We start from the raw sequence: 26,611 nt of genomic DNA, 5'->3' as shown, positions 1-26,611 counted from the left end.
AAGGACCAAGTCTAAAAGGACTGTAGTACAATAAGAAATTAAGCCTCTCGGGCCTCTCAAGATTCAGGTTGGCCATGCACCATCGCTGGGGCTCAAGGGAAGCTGTGCTTCTTTGTGTGGGTGTGTCACTTATGATAGGAGAGATTCGGTAACTTACTCAAATTTTGTCCCTTGAATGAAGGGGAGTGTGTGTGTGTTCTTTTCCTGCCTTCCTCTTTCAGAGGTGAAACACTCATGGTTTTGGAAAGATGACTATTCTTGTGTTTAAGAAACAGGTATTATTTAAGGTAAGGTATTGTTGCTGATTAGTGACAGAATCTGACTCTCTGGTAACGGATCAAAGGCAAGTATAAGAAGACTAGGACAGCTGTTATCACCAGTTTTAATTCTGTAGTCTTTATGCCTCTTTTTCTTCTGTATTTGTTGTTACATTTTTATATTACTACCATTTCTGCCCCTTGTTTGGTATTGGCCCCTCATGTCAGGCATACAACATATATCATGGATATTGTATCCTCTATTCTCGAGCTGTCTCCATACTCCCATCATTAATCTTTCATTTAATTGATTCAACAAATATTTGATCATCTTTGGTGTGCTGGGGGGATAGCAGTGAACAAAATGGGCCAAGTGTTGGCCTTCATGGAACTTGCATTTTAATAGGGAAGGATGGACAATAAACAAATAAATATTTGGTAAGTCTTGCGATGAGATGTACTAAGAAGAAAAATAAAGCAAGGTAGACAATAGAGAATAACAGGAGCATGGAGAGGAAGTTTGTATCCCTGCTAGTTTTACATAGGGTGCTTAGGCAAGATTTTCTCATGAGGTGACATTTGAACTCAGACCTGAATGCAGTTGCCTCTCTCCACTCCAACCATACTGGCCTCCTTGCTGTTCCCTGTGCATCTACAGCACAGACTCTGTACTAGTTTACCTTCTGCCTAGAAGACTCTTCTTATGGTTAGCCATGATTTAAATAAATGGGGAAAAGGATTGGGAGCGATCAATTGTGTTATCAGGCAGATGGAATTCCTTCTTCTCTTAAGACTGCAGAGGATTGGTCTGCCTGCCACTGAATTATGTGGAAGATCCTAGCTGGAACTTCTGGATTTCTTTGATGCGCTTAAAATAACATGAATAATTTGATTAAATGTACATGATACTTAGAAGATCTTTCTGAAGGCTTAATCCCACCCAAGTTATTCTGCCCCATTTGCTACCTTAAAAAATTAATTTGATCTATCTGTAATAAAAAGCTAAGTTTTAATGTTTTGTCATTTGACCTAATAAAAGTGATTCCCTGGGTAATATCCATAGAGTTGTCCTCCATCACTTTACTTTCAACACAATAAAAGCTTAGAAAGCTTACTGATAAGTTGGAGCCTAGAAACAGTTTTATTCAAAAGCAGTTTTTAAAACAACAAAAGCCTGTTGTTTTATAAGCTCCTCTGAAAGCCGTACATTTATTGACTTTATCGAGAAGTGCAGTATTTGTGTCTCTTTTACTAATCTTTGTCCTAAGCATATTGAAACTACACCCTTATGATTGATTAGGCTTGTAAAGAAAAGGCAGCTATAAATGAACTGCTGAATAGCATCCCCTATTGGCTTATCTCTAAAATGATAATGCAAAAAACAGAAAATAAATAAAACCTATTTTTTCTGAGCTTATGACTTATGTCATTGCAAAAGAACTGAGTCATTCAACACCACATTCTCATGGTGATGCCTTGTTGGGACCGTAGTAGTCGTGTATATGCTTGTTGAAGAGGAGAATTTCTGTTTGCACTTGCTCTTTAGATTATTCTGTACCTGAAGTGGGTCATTTTCACCATTTTAAAAAAATCATTCTTTGCTTTCCGCCTCATCTTTTATTTACACTTTATATAGATAGTGGTGTTTGGAATATATTTTTTTGTTTTAGCTGTTAGCCAATTAGTGATTATCTTTTATAATGGTTTTCAAGGAGAACCGAGATAGGTAAAATTCAGAAATATTACTGAAACACCCTTTCTAAGAGCAGCTTTAACCTCATTTCCCACCCATACTTTTTCTGGAACCGTAGAACAGACCAAATTAGGTTTCACCAAATTTTCTTTTAGCTAACTGTGCCCTCCAGTGGAGAAAACACAGGGCAGTGAAATAGCCCAGGTAATAAGCAGCAGAGAGGAGGTGATGTAACACATCAAGAGCCAAGCTGCATAACTATTTTCTACATAAAAGAAAGAGCTTGTTTTTACCCCTCATAAGCAAGAATACTATGCATTAGTCCTCCTCTTTATGGGTTTGTTGAACGTCCAAAGAGGGATTTATCAGTAGTGCTTTGACTTCATTGCTTTATCAAAATAGTTGATGGAACGCTTTGCCCCGTTTTGTCCCTTCCGTATGGTGTATGCAGTTTATGAAACATCAGGCAAGTTTAGTAAGAGCTGAGGGTGGGGAGTAAATGGAGTTTTCCCCCTAGAATGAGCTTAAACAATGACTTTTTTTTTTTTAATTTTTAAAGAGACAGAAGAAAACCGGAAATTAATTTAGTGGATGTACACAATAAACATCTTGCTTCTGTACCTATGCATATTTAAAGCATTCGGAAAATTGTGAATGGACCACTACTCCCCTCTTTTCTGAACAGAAAGGGCTGCTGCCTTGTGCTCTGACTGCTGGCCTGAACGTAGTGGTCTTCTGGCGACCACGGGCTTCATCTGTGGGTATGGTGACTGCGTGTGCCTGAGCCCCTGAGAGCATTGCAGAGGCGCACGCTCAGAACACGGGTTGGTACCTGTGCAGCTCTGGGCTGGGGGATGAAGCCAGCCTTAGGGGGTGCTGAATTCTGCTGCGTGATGATGGGCACATTGTGCCTGCAGGCTTCCTCTGTGTCTCTGCACTTCTAGGGTCGGAGAACTGGATCACTCAGTTGAAACATAAAGAGATTTGATGGTAGTTTTTGTGTTGGTGGAAATTTGGAGATATGTTTCACTAAAATAATTTAGTGGGTGATATCTGAGAGATAGTAAACACAGGCTTTCTTTTTCTTGACGTACAAAAACCTGGGCCAACTGGCCTTACAGTGAATTGTCATTTGAAATTTTCAACATATTCAAGAAATATAAGCTCCCTTTATCTTATTTTAATGGAGTATACATTAGGTAAGCTTTTTTAAACATAGAGTGATTCTTAAAATTTAGGCATATGGAGGACAACTAGAAATAAAAATACATGACTTAAAAATCTTAAAAATGCAGATTTTGGAGCAAGAACCTTTGCATAGTAAACTTCAAAAGGCATTGTGTCTTTCACTTGAAGCATCTTTTTGCAAAACAATATAAATATCTAAAGGAGACACTGCCAAACTGAACTCATTTTTTAAAGAGTGGACTTTTAGAGGGGAATTTTGAAATTTTTGAGGGGAAATTATGATTTGACTGTGATTTAAGTTCTTTAAAAATTATTTACCTTTATTTTATGATATTTTATTTATTTATAAAAATTCATTTATTTATTTATTTTTGGCTGCGTTGGGTCTCTGTTGCTGTGCGCGGGCTTTTCTCTAGTTGCAGCGAGCGGGGGCTACTCTTTGTTGTGGTGGCTTCTCTTGTTGCGGAGCATGGGCTCTAGAGCTCAGGCTCAGTAGTTGGGGCGCATGGGCTTAGTTGCTCCGTGGCATGTGGGATCTTCCCAGACCAGTGCCGGAAACCGTGTCCCTTGCATTGGCAGACGGATTCTTAACCACTGCGCCACCAGAGAAGTCCGTATCACTTTTATTTTAAATAATGAATTACTGTTTTAAGATCTGGTTCACTCTGAACTGTAATAACTGACTCTAGAGGGCACTGATGAGCACCAAACACTTTCTAAAAATTTATATTGAAGGTGATTTTTATTAAAATGAAGTTTCCTTTGGTTTTTAATTTAGTACTTGAACATAAATACATATTTTGCCTCCCAAGAGAGCCCAAAGCAAACATACTTAGTTTTTTTTTTTCAACCATTATATTTTGAAATTCTTTGAAAATTCCATTGAATTTGTGCAATTGCTGTAAACCATTTTTGTATCCCGCTTTTGGAAGCTTGTTTAATATTTCAAAAGAAAAGAATCTACTTCATGGATATAAAATACAAATCTTAGCACTGGATAGATTTGCCATCTTTTAAATTCAGATAAGTTTGCAGAGATATTTATTTTAATGCTTTAGAAAGAAACTCTTCCAAAAGTGTATTCTAAAGTTAGATTTTATAGAATTAACATTTAGCTATTAGAGTCCCAAATAAAATATGCTTTATATATTTTAGGAGATAAAATACTTTAAAAGTATAGTGTGATATATTAATTTGAAGAAAGTGATCAGACTTTTAACATGGGAAAGCTTTTAGAAGATTGCTCCTTTTACCCAAACTCCAAAGATGGTGATGTTGAAGGTGTACATTAAGAAAAAGGTCTATGTTACAGGGAAGAAAGTTTGCTAAACAAAATTAGCATTGCCAATTAGTATTGCCATTAATTGGATTAGTCACTTCAAAGAATGAATTTTTACATAAACTTGCATCCTCTCAACCTATGAAAAAATGATATATTTCCTTTTCTTCTGACTACCCCTCTGTTTAACATTTCTTCTGAATTATCACACTGTTTTCATTACTGCAGGCAGAAAGCCATATTAAAAGAATTCGCTCAGTAATTTGATATGAAACTGTTTCACGGAAGGCAGTGTTGTCCAATAGAACTTTCCATGATGATGGGAATATTTCTTATTTTTCTTTAAATAAATTTATTTTTTATTTTATTTTTGGCTGCATTGGGTCTTCGTTGCTGCGCACGGGGTTTCTCTAGTTGTGGCGAGTGGGAGCTACTCTTCATGTGTGCAGGCTTCTCACTGTGGCGGCTTCTCTTGTTGCTGAGCATGGGCTCCAGTAGTTGTGGCTTGTGGACTCTAGAACACAGGCTCAGTAGTTGTGGCGCACAGGCTTAGTTGCTCCTCGGCATGTGAGATCTTCCCGGACCAGGGCTCGAACCCGTGTCCCCTGCATTGGCAGGCGGATTCTTAACCACTGTGCCACCAGGGAAGCCCAATGATGGGAATATTCTATATGTGCACTGTATGGTTTGGTAGTCACCAACTACATGTGGCCTTTGAGCACTTGAAATGTGGCTAGTGCAACTGAGGAACTGAATTTTTAGTTTTATCTAATTGAAATTAAAATTAAATAAAAATTAATAGCCATGTGGCTAGTGACTATTGTGATGGACAGTATAGATTTAAAGTGCCTCTGCTGAGTGATAGATATATCAGAGATTGGATTATGACTGATGGTATGTATGCATATCCATTCAGTCCTTTGCATTTTTATAATCTTGCCTGAGATTCTATAATATGTAAACATCTGGCTTTAAAATAACTACCTTTATGTGGAAAGAAGAGGAATTTTGTTCTGAAAACTAAGTTGATGTGTCTGTTTAGGTCTAGAATTCTGTGACTCTTCAAACCCACAAATTAAAGTGTTTGTGCCCTTTGGGTATAGCATAAACCATGAAGGTTTTCTTCATGTTAAATACAATTACATGTTAAAATACGGATACACAGGATATGAAAACTGACTGCAAATGGAGTGACTGATTAAAACGAAGCAAAAAAACCCAACACACCAAATCATGTCTGGTAAATAATGTTAAAAAGTTTGAATGGGGCTTCCCTGGTGGTACAGTGGTTGAGAGTCCGCCTGCTGATGCAGGGGACATGGGTTCGTGCGCTGGTCCGGGAAGATCCCACATGCCGTGGAGCAGCTGGGCCCGTGAGCCATGGCCGCTGGGCCTGTACGTCCGGAGCCTGTGCTCCACAACGGGAGAGGCCACAACAGTGAGAGGCCCGCGTATTGCAAAAAAAAAAAAAAAAGTTTGAATGATGCTTTATAGTTTCCCAGGCAGCTGCAATTCAATCTTCTTCTTGGATTATTAGCCCCATTTTACAGGTGAGGGGACCATGATTTAATCAAAGTTTAAGGCTTATTCATTCAACAGACATTTATTTTTCATTTACGATTATACGTAGATTTCTGGGTTAGAAATGGAAGAAAAGCCCTCCCTTGGAGGAGCTAACAATCTAGTGGGGGCAATTAAACAAATAAATAAGAAATTATAATATAGTATGTTCAGTACTGTGCTCTATTTATGCAAAGGATGCAGTGGAAGAGCAGGAGAAGCCCCTGACTGATGAGGACATCGGGAGTCCTCCAGGTGAAGAATGTCGGGGAAGGGCACTCCAGGAAGAGGAGACAGCAGGAGCAAAGGTGCGAAAGTGCTCATGTTCTAATCAGGGAATAAATTTAGGACACTGAAGATACCTGAAAACTCAGGTGTTCAAAATTTACTACTGGTATTACATCATCTTGACCTCATTTTTTTCTTCTAGCTCAGCCTGAAGAAGGGTTGGGCTAAAAAGAACTCCTGGTACAGTGATAAAGCATCCAAGTAACAATTTCAAGGAGAAAGTTAAAACTAGATTTAGCTATTTGGCAAACACTAACTTACAATATTGATGTACTTACTAGAAATCATTTTATTTATTAAAGCAGATCGCTAAAGGTCTCTGTTTCCCTTGCTCGTTCCTACTTTCACACCTTTGCTCCTGCTGTCTCCACAGGACTTTAATTCACTGCTGTTTTCCCAGGGCCTAGAACAGTTCCTGACACATATTAGGTGCTCGGTAAATATTGGTGAATGAAGAAATGAGTCCTAGGTTATTATCCTAAAAGTCACTGTGAATGTTTAAAAGTATTAAAATGTGTTTTTTTCAAACTTGAAAAATTCAGACATTTTTATTATTCACAGTGGCCTTCCCACCCCTCCACCCAGTGTTTCACTTACCTGTTGTATATAACAAGCTATCCTAAAACTCAATGGTTTAAGAAAGCAACCAAATATATTATTGCTAGTGATTTGTGGATCAGGAATTTGGGCAGGGCTCAGTGGATACAACTTTATTTCACATGGTAATTGCTGAGGCAGCTCCACTGGGGCTAGAACGTTCAAGACGGCCTCACCTCCATATCTGTGGTCTTGGAACTCTTTGAGGGGAGCCTCAGTTCTTCTCCATGTGGCATTTCTAGGTGGTCTCTCATTCACTACACTGGGTTGAGCTTTACATGGCAATGAGATTGTTCCAAGGAGGTAAAAACAGAAGTTGTAAGGTATCCTAAAGCCTTGACCTGGAAATCATACAGTGTCACTTCTGCCACATTCTGTTTGTCAGAACAAGTCACAGGACCCTCCCAGAATCAAGTGGGAGGGAAAGGGTTCCACCTTTTGATGGAAGAGTGGCAGATTCCCATAGCAAAGTGGCATAAGATGGGAGATATTGTTGCAGCCATCTTTGGAAATGATCTACTACAGTCAGCCCTCTAAGCATAACAATTCACATCTCTTCCACATGCAGAATACACTTACCCCTCTTCCAGAAGTTTTGGAGAAGTTTTATCCCATTACTTCAACCTGAAGTTGAGGACCTTATCATTTAAATAAAGAACAGATGCACATGAAGTTTCTCAGGCACCTCTGCTCTGGTACAGCTTCTTATGATCTAGAGGTCTATGAACTAAGAAGACAAGTTGCCTACCCCGCTCACCTGACCCACCCACACCCAACATATACTGGTGAGACAGGGACAGGAAAATTGCAGTAGGTATTCCCATTCAAAAAAAGGAAGAATGAGAAGTACATAGCTATCACTGGTCCATAGCAATTTTGAAATCCAGCTGGGCACTATGTTGCCAGTTTTCTTATTCCACATATTGAAAATGTTCCTTGTTTTGTGCCCATTTCTGCTCTTTGGGAGTTGTTCCCTAGTATGTTGTTTTCTGAGACTGTCAGCTCTACCCTTTGTTCTTCTGGCTTTCTCCTCTGCTGCTTTTCTTTTCCATAAGAGATGAGTTATATTTGCAGCTGAGTAGCTTTTTCAACATGCTTCCTATCTATATGAAGTTGGGACCTCCCCCCCGACACATTTTTTTCATTTTGAACTGTTTCTTTCTCTTTTAGTCCAAGATGGTAGTGCTTTTAGCACTACGATTTTCTTAGAAACTTTGAGAGTTTCTGTGAATTTTATTGGGGGTTGATTTTATGTCCCCAAAGCTACATCCATTATTTTTTCCAAGACAGACTTGTCTTTGGTTTGCATCTATAAGACAAGGTCCTTACGATTCTTACAAGTCCCTTTGTATAGGTGAGAAGAGTCTACTAGATAATGCCTTAAATATTTCCAGGATCTCAACAAAAGATTTTAGGGACAAACCCTTGATTTGATATTTACCCTGACACCATTTCTTAATTTGAGAATCTTTTGCCAATCCTGTGCCCTCTATATCTTCTTGAAAATTCTGCTTGAAAATTAAACAGTTTAGTTTATTTCTATCTGGAAATAATTTGGTATTTGAATTTGTATTCTTTGCTTTTGTAGATGATTGATTTGTACAGTAGGTTTTTTAGGGGATACAGTGATGTGTAAGACAGACATAGAGATTATTATCCATCTTTCCCTCCTTGAATATAGTCAACTAGCTCCATAAATAATAGAATCACACATAGTGATAAGTGCTCTGATGGAATAAAGGAAGGATAAAGAGGATTGAAAGTAACTGGTATGTGAGTGGTGAAGTGGTGGGGATAATTTAGGTAGGATGGTCAGGGAGGCCTCTCTGAAGACATGATATTGAGTGGAGACCTTAGTGATGAGAAGGAGCCAATCTTGTGAAGGTCTACAGTAAGAGTGTTCCAGACAGAGGGAAAAGCAAGTAAGAAGACCCACAGGTGGGACTGGGCTTGGTGTGTTTGAGAAAAGGCAAGGCCTTTGGCTGAGCTGTGTGACTAGGTGTGGAGTGTAAGGGGGAAAATGGTAGTAGAAGAGGTAGGTATAGATGAGGCCATGAAAGATCCCATAGGACATGGAAAGGACTTTGGATTTTATTCATTCTGAATATTGGGAAGTCATGGAGGAATTCAAGAGGGGTAGTGATGTGATTTGATGCCATTCACTTTTGTAAAGGTGACTCTGACCGCCGTGTGGTGAATAGACTGGAGTGGCCAAGGGTGGAAGCTGGATGGGCACTAAGGAGCCTTGCAGTCATCTAGGAGAGATGTGCATGGTGGCCCCTTGAACTAGGGTATGGTGCTTTAGGGCATGAGAAATGCTTGTACATGGTATATATGTGAGAGACAGAGTGGACAGGTCTTGTGGGTGGATTGGGTATAGGATGTGGGAAGGAAGAATCAGAGCTGACTTCTAGGCTTTTGGCTTGAGTAGCTGATGGGTGGTCCCATGGGGAGTCTGCAAGACGATCAAGCTTGAAGTGGGAATCAAGAGTTTTACTGTGACTGTTATTAAGTTTGTGATACCTACTATGAAAATAAGATTGATGATAATAAAAACTCCTAAAAATGAAATTTTTTTATCTTATGGCTTTTTAAACGTGCTTTTTTATTCATTAGGAAACTTTGCCACTATTTAGATTGAGACGCAGTGAAGCATATGGATGTGTATTGGAGGATATATATTTTTTAATGTGCAGCCATTTACTGTGAAATTAGTAGTACAACCAAATACCTTCCAGAGTTAGGCAGTGTTTTTTGTACTATCTTGTAAAAACTTCATGTGCCCCTGAAAAAAATGTCGATTTGTTTTTTTTCCCCTATTTATTCCAACTGGGCGTGGTCATAAAGGGTCATGTGTCATTTGTTATTCATATGCTATTGTTATGGAGAGTTCATTTGTTTTTACTATTAAAAATGGTGGCATGATAGTAATCAAAATGTTCTGGGAGAGCCTTCTAGAGGGGCGTAACTCTTAGCATTGAAACCAGCATTTAGCTGAGACCAGACTCCTAACTACATAAAGCAGAATTGAGGGAGGTGAATGAATGGCTTTGATGGATTAAAGTGCTGCTTGTGAAGGACAGTAACTTCACTTTTCCACATGAGCTAACAGCTTTTTATTGTGGAGTTTAGATGCAAAATGAGATAATAGGTTTTTCACCCTATCTCCAGAGTCATTTGGAGATGGTGTTTTGACTAGATCTGCCATTCAAGTCAGCAAGCCTTAGAAATAATTCATGATTTTATTTTCAAATTGTGATTTTAGGCTATTATCACGAGATGGTTATGATGCCACTCTATTTTACTATAATTGGGCTGGGAGGAAATAATCTTTTATATAAGGTGAGTTAATGGTTTATTGCTGTTACCACTTATTTTACCTTTTTTAGTAAACGAAAATCATTTAAACTTAATTTAAATTCAAATGGATATTTTATAGAGAGCATAACTGATTGAAAACCACAAAAAATAAGTCCTCTTGGTAACAAAACGTTCAGTTTTTCCTTCTTTTTGAAACCTTGAGTCAAAATGTGCTAGTGAGTGAGAGTGTTTGTATTCCAGTGGTGTAGCTGAACCAGACAGGTCTGCAGCGCAAGGGATTATTTTTAGACACTGGGATGCCATTTTTATCCTGCGAAAATATTCATCAGTGTCTTGCTGACAGGCCATCAGTTTTATAAATGTGTCACACAGACCAGATTTTATTCTTTGTCTCATTTTCCCTCCAACTCTTTTCCTTTCCCTTTGATTTGTTCCTGTAACTGTTTGGAGGAGGAGAATTGTTTTTTTTATTGCAATTCATGTATCAGATACTTCAATTCACAGATTTTCAGCATCACACAGTTCATTCATCTCTCTGCAGCTGCTCACGCATCTCTGCTTATTATCTATTACGGGAAAACTGTTATAGATTACTGAACTGTAGGCAAGGAAAAGAGGAACGTGTGCATTGGAGGCTCTCACTTCATGGGCCCATTCAGTTTTTGGCTGCCTTCTCCAGATATGTTATTTTATGTATGTATTTGTATGCAGTGTGTGTGTGTGTGTTTACTTACTTGTCTCACCCAACTAGGGACTGGCATTATTTTGCATGAGCGGTAGCTGCGTAAGGGCCTAGGGGTTACTATATGTGGCAGAAAGCCTATTGGTTTGTGTTGAAAATAAGTCCATCATTATCTCTAAATACATACAACACCAATCATTTGTTAGGAGGCCCTTCTTTTATTCTGGATGGTTGAGTGCCAGATACAGCCACAACAGGAGAATCCCTGCAATCAAGAGAAAGCAAGGGGCAGCTCATAAATATAGTAAATTCTTTTTTTTTTTAACAAAGTATACTCACGTCTCATTTTTATAAAAGTTTAGATTTCCAAAGTGGGCGTGGTATTCACTTGCCCATCTCCCTAATAAATGTTTACTGAGTAGATACTTCAGGTCCTAACACATTAATTGCTCTGGTAGATACCAAGGCTTGGAAAACAGGCTTCCTGACTTGTAGAGTTTGTAGTTATTTTAAAGAGAGAAGATATATGTGGATATTTCACAGACATGGTTGTATAGTTTACTGGGGAAGATTGTAGGCGCAGGAGCCGGAAATTTGGGTTTTCAACTTGTGCTTGTCATCTCCTAGTTCTGTTACCTTGGGCAAATTATTTAGCTTCTCCGAGCCTCAGTTTCTTCATCTACAAAATTGGTATGTACCTTGAAGCTACTGACTGTAAACGTTAAAAAAGATGGTGCTTGGGCTTCCCTGGTGGCGCAGTGGTTGAGAGTCCGCCTGCTGAGGCAGGGGACATGGGTTCGTGCCCCGGACCGGGAAGATCCCACGTGCCACGGAGCGGCTAGGCCCATGAGCCATGGCCGCTGAGCCTGCACGTCCGGAGCTTGTGCCCTGCAATGGGAGAGGCCACAACAGTGAGAGGCCCGCGTACCACAAAAAAAAAAGAAAGAAAAGATGGTGCTTATTTAGCAATATGCTAAGGATATAGACCATCATGCCTAGAACCTAGTAAGCACATAATAAATGCTAGTTAATTTATAATAACAGTAATAGCAATAACAGGGATAATAACGAATATTTGATGAGTATTCTATAGTGCTCTAACAGTCAGGATTGTATTCAGCTATAAATAACAGAATACCTGACTCTGGTGGCTTAAATAGATAGGTATTTATTTATCTAATAAGAGGTCTAGGGCAGGCCAGATTGAATATTCATCATTCAGTAATGTTTATTGAAAATCTATATGCCAGCTCCTATTCTAGGCACAGGGATTCATCAATAAGTAAAATATAACAGTCCCTACCCTCCTAAAGCTTTTATTCTAACTAGGGAGAGAGGCAAAATAAAATAAAAATGTAAGTTATTAGTGTACTAGGAGGTGGACTTCAGAAAAAGCTTCATAAAGGAAGGCCCATTTAATTAGGTCATAAGAGAACAGTAGAGTTTTAGTAAATGAAGGCTAAGAGAAAATACACAATAAATGTAAGGAAGGATGGAGGGCCATCCCCAAAATGGACTTTCTGTGTTAGTCATCAAGTAGTCAGGAACCATGAATGTAAGATTTTTGTAAGTTTTCTAAATTAAAAAAATCTTCTGTGTTAATGTTATTATTCTTGCTTTATATAACAATTAGCAATCAGATACTTCAAACACCAATAATGATACTAGTATATAGTGCTTTTATGTCAAACATTGTTCTAAACAGTAATAATAATGAAACATAATGGCTGACACGTATAATTAGCACATATAATGCTAATTATGTGCCAGGAACTGTTGTAAGGATTTGATATCCATATTCATATCCTAGTCTCTGAGTTAAGTACTATTGCTAGTGCCATTTTATAGACAGGTGCATTGAGGTAGTTGAGTAGCTTGGATCAGGGTTATTTGTCTTCGAGAACAAGGAAAGCGGCAGCCAGAGAGATAGCATCTCATTCTCTAGTCCAGAGGATCAAGTAGGTGAGAGTAATGCTAATGGAATGTAAGTAGGTTGCATCCCTAAATCCTGAGCAAAGGAAGGAAGGAGAAATCAAGGGCCTGAGTTGGGCCTGAGATGGCTCATACAAACACTCCTATCCCTGACCTCTACCACTCGGCTTACCAGTAGATGTGATTTGGTCCAGAACTCTTATACTTCACAGATAGTCTTCCCACAAGTAAGCCTCAAGCATATACTTTCCTCATCAGGTACCATTAGAATCCTTTGCTCATAGAGAGAGTATCTTTTTTGTTTGTTTTTCTCTTGGTTATCTCTTGAATTAAATGAAAAAGGACTTTTGCAGCTTCAGTGTTGGCCTTCTAAAGGACTGAGTTTCCAAGATTAAGCACATTTAGGTAGTATCTGAATAGCTCTTATAGAACAAATGTTATGACATGGCCTGTCTATTAAAATTTCCATCTAGTTTCTTGTATACATTCTGTCCCAAATTAGAAGCTGCCAATCCATCAGCATACAGGTGTGGTCCACTCTTAAGGAAACCTGGTGTAAGAGAATATAAATTTACAAAAATAGCTAAAGTAGGACGGGATGTTTACATTCCAAAAAGACCCTCAAGGCTTCTATTAAGTTAATTGGGGAGTTTGCTTTACATAATAATTCAAAGAACAGATGTTATTTATACAGTATATAAATATGAGACCACAGTTATTACCTAAAGGGTAAACTTACTTATATATACATTGCATGGAGGACTCGGTCATGATACAATGTCATGTTTATTCTCAGTGAAGGTGACAATTGTATAGTCAGGTAGCACATGCAGAGAAGACCGTAGCCTATTTAAAGGCCAAGAGGGAACAAATTCAATGTAAAATATTGCAGCAGTCCTCACTATTTCCTTAATTATTCTTATGTTATATGTTATCAGCTGGCTCACTAAAAGTGGCTCTGTTGTCTTTATTTTTTTTTTTTATTTTGGCTCTGTTGTCTTTAAATGAAAGCTGAGTAGATGGCTCCAGGGAAGATCCAGTTTAGAGACAACTTTGTGGGAACTTTGAGTCTGTTTGAATCTTTAGCTTGCTAGAAAAGTAACTCAGGATTATAAGGCCCTTTGTTGCTATAAATTGCCCACATAGAGTAAACCATCATCTCTTAATGCTGAATTTTACAACTGCCTTTCTCCAAGTACTTGGTATTACGGTAAAACAGTAGAAAACCCACAAAATTCCCCTCTCAATACCCTCTTATCCTTTTTGGCCTTTGGTCAGTCCTGTTTCTCTTTTGTTTTCCCCACTATACCTCTGGGTCTCAGGTCCGGAGAGATGGATTGAAGCAGTGAGAGTACAGTGGGCATGGCTGTCCACTTCTCCAGGAGTGGTAGAATAGGTTCAGCTCTTTATTTTGTTTCATTTCTAGAACAGACCATCTCACTGAGGCAATAACCACATAGGGACTTCCATAGTGTAATTCAGTTTAAGTTAGCACTTACAGAATATAATTTTATTTGAATTTTAAACTTTAAAAAAACATTATGTAAGAAATACATTTAATTATTATAGAAAAAGTAGAAAATGCAGCTAAGTAAAAAGAAGAAAATAAAAATTACTTACAGTCCTCTACCTAGAGGTAACTACCATCAACTTCTTGGTCTATGTATGACCTTTTAGACTTTTTCCAACGTACACACAAACATACACATACATGTGTATGTGTAAATCTTTTTTTATATAAAAGATAGCAATCGTACTTGTCATTCCTACTATTGCATCTGGGAATTGGCTTGTTTATAAGCTAGGTTTTTGATAAGCTTCTTTTGGCTCATCATTAGATAATGGTCATTAGAAATTCCAACTAAGGATCTTTAGGAGAAATAAATGTCGTTAAAACAAATATAGTCAATTTTGTTCCTCATGGTTTTTCTCCAATTTGTCTTCACTTAGCAATATATCACAGACACCTTTCACTGCCAATAGCTGTTCTTTGGTGCTATAATTTTTGATGGCTGCATTGTGTTTCTATTGTATTGACATACTATCATATATAATATAGGTATTATATATAGTATATGTAGTATACACGTGTATGGATATACTATGTATTACTATATATACCATAATTATATACTGTATATCTACTATATCCATATACAGTATATATATTCTTAATTATATATTCTGTGTAATTTATTTAGTGGTCCCTTATTGTTGAATGGTTTCGATTTTGCTATTGCAAACAATGCTGCGGTACACCAGCATCTTAAAGGTCATGTTCATTCTGAAAAACTAAAAAGGAAAGGCAATAGAGCGTTAAGTTAGTAAGGGCCAGCAGATGGCATGGAAAGGCATGACATTTAAAGAATTGCTTCAGATGCCCTTGTTTCTTAAGGATCAATGACCAATTAAGAAAAACTGTACAATTAAGGGCTACTGTACATCTACTAGAATCTAGTAGAACACTGAAATTTATGAGTTGAGCAGTGAGGCATCCTAATCTTGTGAGGAATTGAAGATCTTTTCAAAACATTAAATAGATGGTATTAATCTTTCCAGCATACCTGTAAGGTAGGTGAATAGGTCAGTAAACAACATAACTTTAACATCAGGCATCAGAGACCTTACTGTTTCTCTTTTTCAGCTCTAGTTCAGACTGTGAGACTTTGTTAAATAATTTACATTCGAAAGAGTTGTGGAACTTTTACTAGAGCCCAGTGAGTTGCCACAGTTCCTTTGTGGAATAAAAAGACGTATAAGTAAATAAATGGGACTGCTGAAAAGTACATAAGATTGCATTTTAGATCAGCCTTTTGTTAGAATTAATGTTTGAAGGAGGTAGCTTCTTGAAGAGAGGAGAGTATGTGTCCTTTGGGTCCATAATGCTCCCAGACAGCTGTGCTTGCTACCTAACCACTGCATCTGAGCGAGGACTTATCCATGAACTTGAATAAAGCAGGCTTCAAGCAACAAGCAGAAAATCATTTCACTGATCTTTACCACCTCCAGAACACCAATGGTTCACAGGTGAAATAAAGTTATAAAACAAGCCTCAAGTTTTCTACCTTTCTTGTTAACTTTTTTTGGAAGAAAAGTTGAAAACAGTTAAAAGAGTTTTTGATTCAGTTACTCATGTTCTTTCTTTCTTGACTTTCTAAAGATGAGCTAGCTGTAGGTCTATTTTATTATCATAAATCATAGGTCTGACTTGACGTGTACTGTTTCTAACACTTGTGGATGTGTGTTTGTTTCAATAATTAAAGGTGAGAAAGAAGTCATGACCATGACTTTGTATTCATCATAGCCATGGAACCATAGGGTCTTGGCTATTCATTTAATATGTGACTACACTTAAAAAGATGCTGAAATTGAGGCTCAGAAATGTTAATTAGTGGTCAAGGTTCACTGAGCTAGCAGAACCAGGGCTAGAACCAAGGTTTCCTGACTGCTAGTCAACTCACCCCTTTTTAATATATCAATAGAATATGATCTCTGTAACTGAGAAACATGGTGTTGGGTTATATGAAGCTCCTTTAAAAGGATTAGGTTGAAAATGTATCTCACTGAGTGTTCATTTTGAAAAGTGTGATAGTCATTAAGTTGCTTAGCATAATTTCATTGGCAGTCTTGGGTTTTCTTAAAAAGTACAGAGGATTCAGCTAGATGTCGTCTGATAGGAGAGAACTGTGCTTCCGTGCTTCCATGGTTTTGGCTTTTCAGGGATAAGAAAAAAAAAACTTGGAGAGAATAGATTAGATTCTTCATTTCCTTCCTCAAATTTGTTGTTGATACTAGCCAATCTTCAAGATATATATCATAAATTGTTTATTGGGGAAGCTGTTTTGAAGTTCTTTTTTATTTTATTTTTTATTGAAGTATAGTTGCTGGACAATGTTTTGAAGTTCTTGACCAGGCCTGAGTCAGAATGAATTTGATTTCTTCTAGGTGTAAAGTACCTACGGATGTGGTGAGGCTTCTTTGGCCGAAGCATGAACGTTTAGGCTAGGGAAGTATTTGATCCTTGAAAAAGAAATTATTTACTAGGAAACTCTGGCTTAAAATATGACTTTATTGCAATGTTACTGTGATAAACCTAGTTGAAAGCAGAATAGCTTTTTAGTTGGGAGGGACTTATTTGTCAAAGTGGCTAAAATCCGGCGTCTCTTTGTTGGAGGAATTTACCCACTTCTTATCTGAAGAATATTGTTAAGAGCTTAAACTGGATGAGTTTGGTTGAAATAAACCAAATAATCTACACTAGACCCTCCATATCTATCTATATCTATATCTATATCTATATCTATATCTATATCTGTATCTACTTTGGTGTGTATAAATTCAGACCATTCAGAAGAAGTTAATTATCGGAATTCCCAAGTAGATCTCATTATAACTCTTCCACTTTTATCAGGCCTGAATTATATATTTCAAGGACACTCATGTAATAGACACTGTTGTCCCACGAGTGTGTTTCGTGCTGTTGATCAGCTAAGGAAATGTTTGATTTAGTTATCACTCTTCCAGTTAAATGCATATAATCATAAGGTGTGTCAAGAACTAATTATTTCTTGTTTTGAGCTAAAGGACTGTTCCAGTTTGGACTTGTTGAAGTAAACTTCAAGCCTGTAGGCATTTACGAGATGTAAATTTCTTACATAGGCTTAGAGGGAATGTTATGGTTTATGTTGAATATAAAACAATTACATAGACTGGACAATTGTCATTTGAATGTTACCTACTCCACTGTGAAGAAGAAAATGGAGCCAGGATTACGTAACATATCAGAGATAAGAATCTTGTAACTATGCCATCAACTCATTCTTTTTCTTTGCCTTATTTCTTTGGCCGCACTGTGCGGCCTGTGGGATGTTAGTTCCCTGACCAGGGATTGAACCCGGGCTGGCCACAGTGAAAGCGCAGAGTCCTAACCATTGGACTGCCAGGGAATTCCCTTCCTTGCCTTATTTCATGATCTAATTTTTTTTTTAATTTATTTATTTATATTTTTGGCAGTGTTGGGTCTTCGTTGCTGCGTGTTGGCTTTCTCTAGTTGCCATGAGCGGGGGCTACTCTTCCTTGTGGTGCGTGGGCTTCTTATTGCGGTGGCTTCTCTTGCTGCAGAGCACGGGCTCTAGGCGCGTGGGCTTCAGTAGTTGTGGCACGCGGGCTCAGTAGTTGTGGCTCGCAGGCTCTGGAGCGCAGGCGCAGTAGTTGTGGCGCACGGGCTTAGTTGCTCCATGGCATGTGGGATCTTCCCAGACCAGGGCTCAAACCCATGTCCCCTGTATTGGCAGGCGGATTCTTAACCACTGCACCACCAGGGGAATCCCTCATGATCTAATTAACCATTAGGATTAGAACTAGATAAAAAGAGAACTTCAGTTCTGTTTCTTTGCTTCCAGTTATTTTGAACTTGTGAACAGTATTTAGCTTCGAATAACAGGTTAGTCAGGCTTTGACATCCTAGAGGCTAGGATGTGATTAAATCAGCTGGACTTAATGATTGTTGTTGTCTGTAAAGTTTAGAGGTTCAGATTACTGGAAGGTAACGGGGGTAGAGAGTAAAGAGAAACGTCCTTCTCAGTATTGAGCACAACATGGGGCCCATTCCCTGGCATGTTATATTTGGGAAATACCAGACAAATTGGCTGGGGTTAAGAGGCTGGTAAAGGAATAATGAAAAATAAAGTTGGATTGTGCATCATCAGATTAATGAGCAAGGAACTCTTTGGAGTATTTATGTATGCACCATGCATCCTTGCTAAATGTGACTGTTTTAGGCACTTTCAAGTTTATAAGTCAGTGTTCTATTGCGTAGTGGGTTCATGTTCTGGGGATCAGATTTAGGATGATGTGACCATTGGCAAGTCACTTAACCTTTCTGAGATGGTTACTTTATTTATAAAATTAGATATTGGGAATTCCCTGGCACTTCAGTGCTTGGGACTTGGTGCTTTCACTGCTGGGGCCCGGGTTCAGTCTCTGATTGGGGAGCTAAGATCCTGCAAGCTGCATGGTGTGGCCCCCAAAATAAAAATTAGATACTATAATAAGATCTTATTATCTATAACCCTCGCATAGTTGCTGGGGTAGCTACTAATTGAGTGTTGGGACAATTAAATTATCTGTAAAGTGCTTGCTACTGTGTTTGGCACAGAGTAGGTCCTCCATAAATTTAGATACATGTAAAAGGGCTGTTCTACCCATGGGAGCAATCCAAATGTAGGTTCCTCTGCATTCTATTTTGTAAATTGAATGATGTGTTAATGGAAGTCTTACTTCCTGAATTCAGGGGACCATAGGGCAAGAGAAATAGCAATTTCTTTTCTTTTCTTGGTCTAGCCCTTGGTGAAAAGCTAATCTTTACTAACTTTTTTTAAAAGAGACTTTTAAAAATTGAGGCAAAATTCTCATAACAGAAAATTAACCATTAACCATTTTAAAGTACACAGTTCGATGGAATTTAGGACATTCACAGTGTTGTGCAACCATTACTTCTATCTAGTGCCAACACATTTTTCTCACCCTAAAAGGAAACACCATACCAAGTAAGCAGTCACTCTTTACCCCTCTTTCCCCAGCTCCTGGCAACCACTAATCTTTCTTCTCTGTGGATTTACTATGCTGGATGTTTCATGTAAATGGGATCATACAGTGTGTGATCTTTTGTATCTGGCTTCTTTCACTTAGAGTGTTTATACCTAAGGTTCATCCACATTGTAACATGTGCCAGTACTTCATTCCTTTTTATGGCTGAGTAATGTTCCATTGTATGGGTATGCCACATTTTGTATATCCATTCATCAGTCGATGGACATTTGGGTTGTTTCAACTTTTGGGCTATTAATGTACAAGTTTTTGTTTGAATGCGGTTTTCAATTCTTTTGAGTATATACCTAGGAATGGAATTAATGGGTCACATGGTAACTCTGCGTTTATCTTTTTGAGGAGCCACTAAATGGTTTTTCCCCAGTGGCTGTACCATCTTGCTTTCCTACCAGCAATGTACAAGGACTCCACTTTCTTTCTTTTTTTTTTTAATTGCATAATTTCACTATCACGCAGAGAAAATTACTGCTAGATCTTTTTCTTTCTTTCCTTCTTTCCTTCCTTCTTTCTTTCTTTCTTTCGTCTGTGTTGGGTGTTTGTTGCTGCGCGCGGGCTTTCTCTAGCTGTGGAGAGCGGGGGCTACTCTTCATTGTGGTGTGCAGGCTTCTCATTGTGGTGGCTTCTGTTTTTGCAGAGCACGGGCTCTAGGCATGCGGGCTTCAGTACTTGTGGATTTCAGGCTCAGTAGTTGTGGCTCTCAGGCTCTAGAGTGCAGGCTCAGTAGTTGTGACACATGGGCTTAGTTGCTCCGCGACATGTGGGATCTTCCCTGACCAGGAATCGAACCTGTGTCCCCTGCATTGTCAGGTGGATTCTTAATCACTGCACCACCAGGGAAGTCCCCAAGGACTCAACTTTCTGTACGTCCTGACCAACACTTGCTGTTTTCCATTTTCTTTTTAAAAAAAATTATGGCCAAACTAGTTTGTCATTGTAGTTTTAACTTGTGTTTTCCTAATGATGTTGAACATTTTTTCATGTGCTTGTTAGCCACTTGTATATCTTTTTTGGATAAATATCTATGCAGGTCTTGACCATTTTAATATTGGGTTGTCTTTTTGTTGTTGAGTTGTAGGAATTCTTTATGTATTTTGGGTATTGGTCCCTTATTAGGTATATGATTTGCAAATACTTTTTCCCATTCTTTGGTTTGTCTTTTCACTCTCTTGATATTGTCCTTTGATGTACAAACAAATGTAGTTTTTTGTTTTTTTTTTTTTGCAGTATGCGGGCCCCTCACTGTTGTGGCCTCCCCTGCCGCGGAGCACAGGCTCCGGACACGCAGGCCCAGCGGCCATGGCCCATGGGCCCAGCCGCTCCGCAGCACGTGGGATCCTCCTGGACCGGGGCGCAAACCTGCGTCCCCTGCCTCGGCAGGCGGACTCTCAACCACTGCGCCACCAGGGAAGCCCACAAATTTAGTTTTGATGAGGTCCAACCTACCTATTTTTTTCTTTCGTTGCATATACTTTTGATGTACTTTTAGTAGCTTCTTAATTTTCCTTTCTGTACCCCTTCCACTTTCTAATATTCCTCACCTATTGCTAATATTTGTTGAGAATTTATAATATGGTAAGTTCCATGCTAAGTACATTGTATACATTATGCTGTTTAATTCTCAAACAATCCAGTATGGTGAGTACTATTATTAACATTATTTTATTGAGTCTTTACAGTACCTCTATGGGACAGATGGTGTTGTCTTCACTTTATAGATAAAGAAACTGAGACAGTAGAGGTTAAGCTCCTGATAGTTGGCAGAGTTTGCATTTGAACCTGGACTTGGAACCTTGCTGGTCTGATTTTACCACCCATGTTCTTAACCACTTCACATGCTCCCTTTGTACTTAAATGGCAAAAGCCTAAATAAAGGCTTTCCTCTGTGGGGTCTTACTAGGCCTGTGATCCAGAAGTAGTAACCTCTTTGTTCCCAGTCAGAATTCCTGCTCTCAGGAGGCCCCTTGTGTGTTACCCTCACATTTTGGGTATTCCCAAAGGAAGCCACAAAGCAGTTTGAATCCACTAAATCACACAGAGGCAGAAGGATTGATAACCTTTTAATTCTTGCGCAAGGGTTTGCATTTTAAAGAGGATGTGGCATTCACTGAAATGAATCATTATCTGCCAAGGTTTTCAGTTAACCAAGTAAAGTGAAAGAATCAGGCAGAAGATATTTTTGGGTTTTGGTGCTGCCAGAATGTTATTACTCGGCCTTGCCTGGAAGTGGGCCCAGGGGATTAGCTGCCTTAAGTGGATCCTACTTTCTGCAGTTTCTTCCTTTTCTCTGTTCTGAACCTCTGGGTGCTTTCAATGTTGTCTTGTTCTGTTTTGCTTTTGTTTGTTAGTTTTTGAGGTGGCAGATTATAACTGTCTGCCCCATTTGGTTGGGTCAAGGGAAAAGGAGGGAAGGTTAAGAGAGAGAGAGAGCTGTTCAGTAGGGAACCCAAGAGGACATAGTGGGAGAGGGGCCTATGCAGTTCTGGGATAGCATGTTTGTAAACTGACCCTTTTCTTTCCATAGTAGTATACTGTACTTGAGAAGAGGTGTGTACTTCCCCAAACCGTGAAGTTGTGGGAAATGCCCACAGTATCAAGGTTGATGCATAATCTGATGGTTTTTCCTATAAAAATTCTTTAATAAAATATGATGAGAACAAGTTGTAGTTGTCTTTATTTTGCATCACTTTCACTGCTTCTCTTTAATAAAAATGCAGGAAGTTGCTGCCGTTTTATTAACTTGCAGGCTGCATGCCTCTCTTCTTTGTTCTTTGTTAAGTATGAGCTGGCATGTGTTAGACTACTTTAGCATTTGCTGTTAGGACTTCAGTGGTTTCTAAATTCAGCCTGGCTAAGCCTGTTCCCTGTTTGCCTGAATCAATTGGGACTGCTATTTTTAGCAACAAAAGGGGATTGAAATAGCAATTTTCTTTCCCTGTAATAGATCCCCAAGAGGAATACTGATGCAAGCTCTCTGTCATTTTCTATTCTCGCCACCCAGCAAAAGCACTCAGAGGAACGGCAGCTGTCGTGGTTTGCGGCAGTATTAATCTTTAATCAATCGAGTGTTTTCAGCATTCAGGTGTTGGGGGAGGGGTGGGGAGGGGTGGGGAGGGAAGGGTCAGGAGAAGGAACCTGCTTGGAATAACTTAAGCTGTCATGCATGGGCTCTGCAGTCAGAATTTGGTGGGTAGTGGCAGAGAATAGAGAGAAGAGCTAAAAATAGCATGTGTGCTTCCAGTGTTCCTCTAGTCTATTTTTGATGTTTGATTTTGATAAGGTTGATTGGGTTCTTACTAAAAATATCTGTTCCTAGCAAGTTGAGGACAAAAAGAGTAGAATATTTTTAACCTACACAAACAGAAGCATTTTTGTTGACTTTATAAAATCTGGAAGCTGAGCCCTGGTCAGTTGCCAGTATTTTATATAATCTGTAACAAGCTAGACACTTCTGGATGCCAAGTTGGGATATTCTTTATAGTTGTCAGTTTCCATCTTCTCAAAGGCTTGCAAATTTGGTTTCTGGTGTTATATTTATATATGAAAACATAAGCCTTTTTGAATCTCCTCTTTCCCCCCTCCCTTCTCTCCTTCCTCTACCTCAGTTCTGGCCCTGGCTGTCATAAATTATACTCTCACAACCCATAGGGTTGTGGGTAATACCTGAGGCCACTGGGTTATGCATGGGCAATACCTGTAGCTTTTTTCTGTGTATTGTTGAAAACTACCTTAAGTTATACACTTGCTCCATGGCAAAGTGGAATCTGAGAACACCGAGTGTTAATTGAAGAAGCCAATCTTAATGACAAGAACAGAGAACTGTCCTTTGAAAATGTGTATCTGTAGATTCATCATAAACTAAGTTAAACTTCTGAAATTTCTTAAATTTTATTTTCGATCACTGATTCTTGATGTTGAGAGGGACTGAAGAGTAGGTGGGGTTGTGTACAGTAGGTGATTGGGTGTTATTTCTAAAAAAGTGGGTAAAGCAGTGGGGAGTGTCACAAGAGGCTAGTTTTCCATTCATAATCTCCTTTTATTCATTCACTCATCTCACAAAACCTCATTCATCATCTGCTTTTTGCCAGGCACCGTGCTAGCACTTAGACTGTGGTGACCCAGACCCTTATGGAAACCTATATGATGAATGTCATGCAGGGGAGGTACAGAGTACCATGGGGCCAGTGAGCTATGAGAGCCTGCTAGTCTAGAGGTCAAGGAAAGCTTAAGGGAGAGATGTTCAAGTGAAGATGTCAAGGATGGGAGAGAGAAAGTGGGGGATGTGAAATTGGGAGTAGAGGGAACAACATTTGTGAAAAGAGAGCATGTTACCTCGTAGGAACTGGAAGAAATTCAGCATGACTAGGGCAGTGGGTGGTAGGGGGAAAGTGATGAGAGGTGAGGTCAGCTCATGGAAGACCTTGTAAAGAATAAGGGCAGTGGGAAATGACTGACAGATTTTTGGCAGGGAAGTGATGTCACATCTGCCCAATGGAGTGATCACTTTGGCTGCAGTGTGGAGAACGAGTTGGAGAGGAATAAGAAAGGGAGCAAGGGGCTTCCCTGGTGTTGCAGTGGTTAAGAATCCGCCTGCCAATGCAGGGGACACAGGTTTAAGCCCTGCTCGGGGAAGATCCCACATGCCACGGAGCCACTAAGCCCATGTGCCACAACTACTGAGCCTGCGCTCTAGAGCCTGCGAGCCACAACTACTGAGCCCGAGTGCCACAACTACTGAAACCTGCGTGCCTAGAGCCCATGCTCTGCAGCAAGAGAAGCCACCCAATGAGAAGCCCGCGCGCCGCAATGAAGAGTAGCGCCCAGCTTGCCGCAACTAGAGAAGAACCCGTGCACAGCAACAAAGACCCAATGCAGCAAAAATAAAAATAAATAAATAAATTTAAAAAAAAAAGGGAGCAGGTAAAGTAGTTAGAAGGCTGTTGCAGTAGTTCTTGTGGGAGATGAATGCTGGTAGCCCCAGGTGGTGGCAATGGGGAGACGTGACTAGATTTGTGTTCCAGGTTTTATATAATTAGCAATAGGGAAATATTGTTGCTTCTTGACAGAAGAATGAGATCGTAAAAATGGTGTTTGAGAAAGATAATTCTTAGCTGTGTATTGCATGAATCAAGCGGGAAGGAACTGAAAGGGTCATTGCACAAGTCCTTGTGTGTTGGGATGATAGCTTAGACTAGGGTGAGAGCTGTTGTGAGAAATAACTGGATAATATCAATGAAGTACCTTGAGCAAATAGTCTTATAATGATGTGAATAGTGTCGATGAAAATAATAAACAATCAGTAATGAGACTAGAAAAAGAGTTCTATTTGAACTGAACTGAGAACTATAGCTGGGGAAACAGCCTTCAGATAACTCTTGAGAAACTGCTCCTGAGAAGCCTGGTTTTCAGTATGGTTTTATATCTTGTCGGAAGAGAGAACATTAAACAACTCAGGGATACATTAAAGGTTTCCAAAAAAACGACCAGCATGTACACGGTGAGTCAGTATGGCCTTGGCGAAGGGAGTCTTATCATCAAAGGAGTACCAGCATTGGCGTCCCAGGAAGGGAGACAGTTAATCTTTATTTTTAACGTGGACGTTCTTTACTTCTCATCAATGCGCCCTTTTCTTTAATAATTAAAGCAGATGTACAGTGTGTGTTTGATAGGCCACAAACAGGCTGTTTCAGTTAAAATAAAATTCAAGTTAACTCATATATAAGCCAGAATGGCTTCCCTATACCTCAAGATGTGAAAATTTATTTTATCAATATTAAATATTTTGTTTTAACAATTTACTGACAGCTTACTCTTGCTTTTCTGGCCCTGTAATAGTCACTTTAACAATATAGAAGTTTATTTATTTTTCACCCAGTTTAAAGAAGACCAGACAGACTTTTTGTATATGTTGGGTTTTTTTTTTTTTTTGGCTACTCCTCGCAGCATGCAGGATCTTAGTTTCCCAAGGAGGGATCAAACCTGCACCCCCTGCAGTGGAAGCTCGGAGTCCTAACCACTGGACTGCCAGGGAATTCCCACTTTTTGTGTATGTTTGATTCTCTGTGGTAAGCAGTTAATAAAAAAAGAACTGATTGGTTGAAAAAAAAACCTGGCATAGAACTTCCATGGAGTCATGAAAAACCTTGATTTCTACGAGTATGTTCCTTCATCTTAGCCCATGGCTTCTACCCTCAAGGTTACTTCCTGATTCAAGACTGCTGGAGCTACAGCCATCATTTTTTGAATTGGCTAGACGATGGGCAGAAAGGGGCCTCTCCCTGCTGAGTCACTCCTTTAAGCAGCCTTTCTCAAAGTCCCTCACAACACTGCATCTTATTTTCAAGATTTAATCCCATGGCCACACCTAGCTGCTAGGGAGGTTGTGTTCCAGGCCACGATTGCTGCAAAGAAGGAAGGGAAGGATGGGTACTGAGGAAGACAGCAGGCTCTGGCCCGTGTGTGTACAGAACATGAGAAGGATGGGTCCCCAGGATGGTTTTTGCACATTGCATCATCTTTCGGTGTGGCTATGAGTGCTTAATTTTTTCATCTTAAGAAAATGCAAAAAACAAGCAGTATTTCTAATTTGGATGATTTGGAAGCTGGTGTTTGTTTCATTTGGTTTTCATTGCAAGGTGGTAGGTATATCAGGGTGATAGTGCTTAGATCGTGTTTCTCAAAAGACCTACCAAGAAATGATCTTAGGTACTGCATTGATGAATATTTTAAAATGTTAATGGTTTTTTTACATACATATTTTACACTAATCTATATTTATTGAAACCGGTAGTCTTTTATAATAATCAAGTAGTTAAGTAAATAGTAGTCCAGTAATTAAGATTTCTATTAAATTTAATTCTTTAAAAATCAGTTTTAAGAATGTATTAGGTGACCTTAGGAAACACTGACTTAAGCAGTGCTACACTGATTTTTGGAAAACTGGAATAGATGAAGAACCTGCTGGATCAGTTTACACCATCTTTCTATTGCTGGTAGGAAAGGACTTCTGTTTTTGGAAAGGCAATACAAGCACACGGTTAAAAAATACCAACAGTAAGAAGAGTAAAAAATAGTAACCTCTTCCCTGTATTTCCCCAATGCCCCAGAACAACTGCCAAAAGACTTTTGATTTAAGGTATCCTTTAATTAGCTTCAGTAGTTGTGGCTTGTGGGCTCTAGAGCGCAGGCTCAGTAGTTGTGACGCACGG

At 39.1% G+C, this 26,611-nt stretch overlaps 1 protein-coding gene across 4 annotated transcripts in view; it reads left to right on the top strand.

Moving 5' to 3' along the window:
* HSD17B12 (hydroxysteroid 17-beta dehydrogenase 12) overlaps window positions 1-26,611 on the top strand; it is a 162,434-nt gene that overhangs the window by 18,151 nt on the left and 117,672 nt on the right. For 2 of the 4 annotated variants that reach the window (XM_027114950.1, XM_027114948.1), the window contains one exon: window positions 6,175-6,285. The exons of the other annotated variants lie outside the window; for them this stretch is intronic. In XM_027114950.1, the coding sequence (XP_026970751.1) occupies window positions 6,240-6,285 (46 nt within the window). In that variant the 5' untranslated portion in view covers window positions 6,175-6,239. The remainder of the gene's footprint in view (window positions 1-6,174; window positions 6,286-26,611) is intronic. 4 annotated transcript variants of the gene reach the window in all.

Source organism: Aethalodelphis obliquidens, unplaced genomic scaffold, assembly GCF_003676395.1.
Source record: "Aethalodelphis obliquidens isolate GAN/ISIS:26980383/991018 unplaced genomic scaffold, ASM367639v1 scaffold14, whole genome shotgun sequence".
Lineage (NCBI taxonomy): Eukaryota > Metazoa > Chordata > Mammalia > Artiodactyla > Delphinidae > Aethalodelphis > Aethalodelphis obliquidens.
Note: the sequence above shows the minus strand (reverse complement) of the source record. Positions and strands in the feature narration are given on the sequence as shown.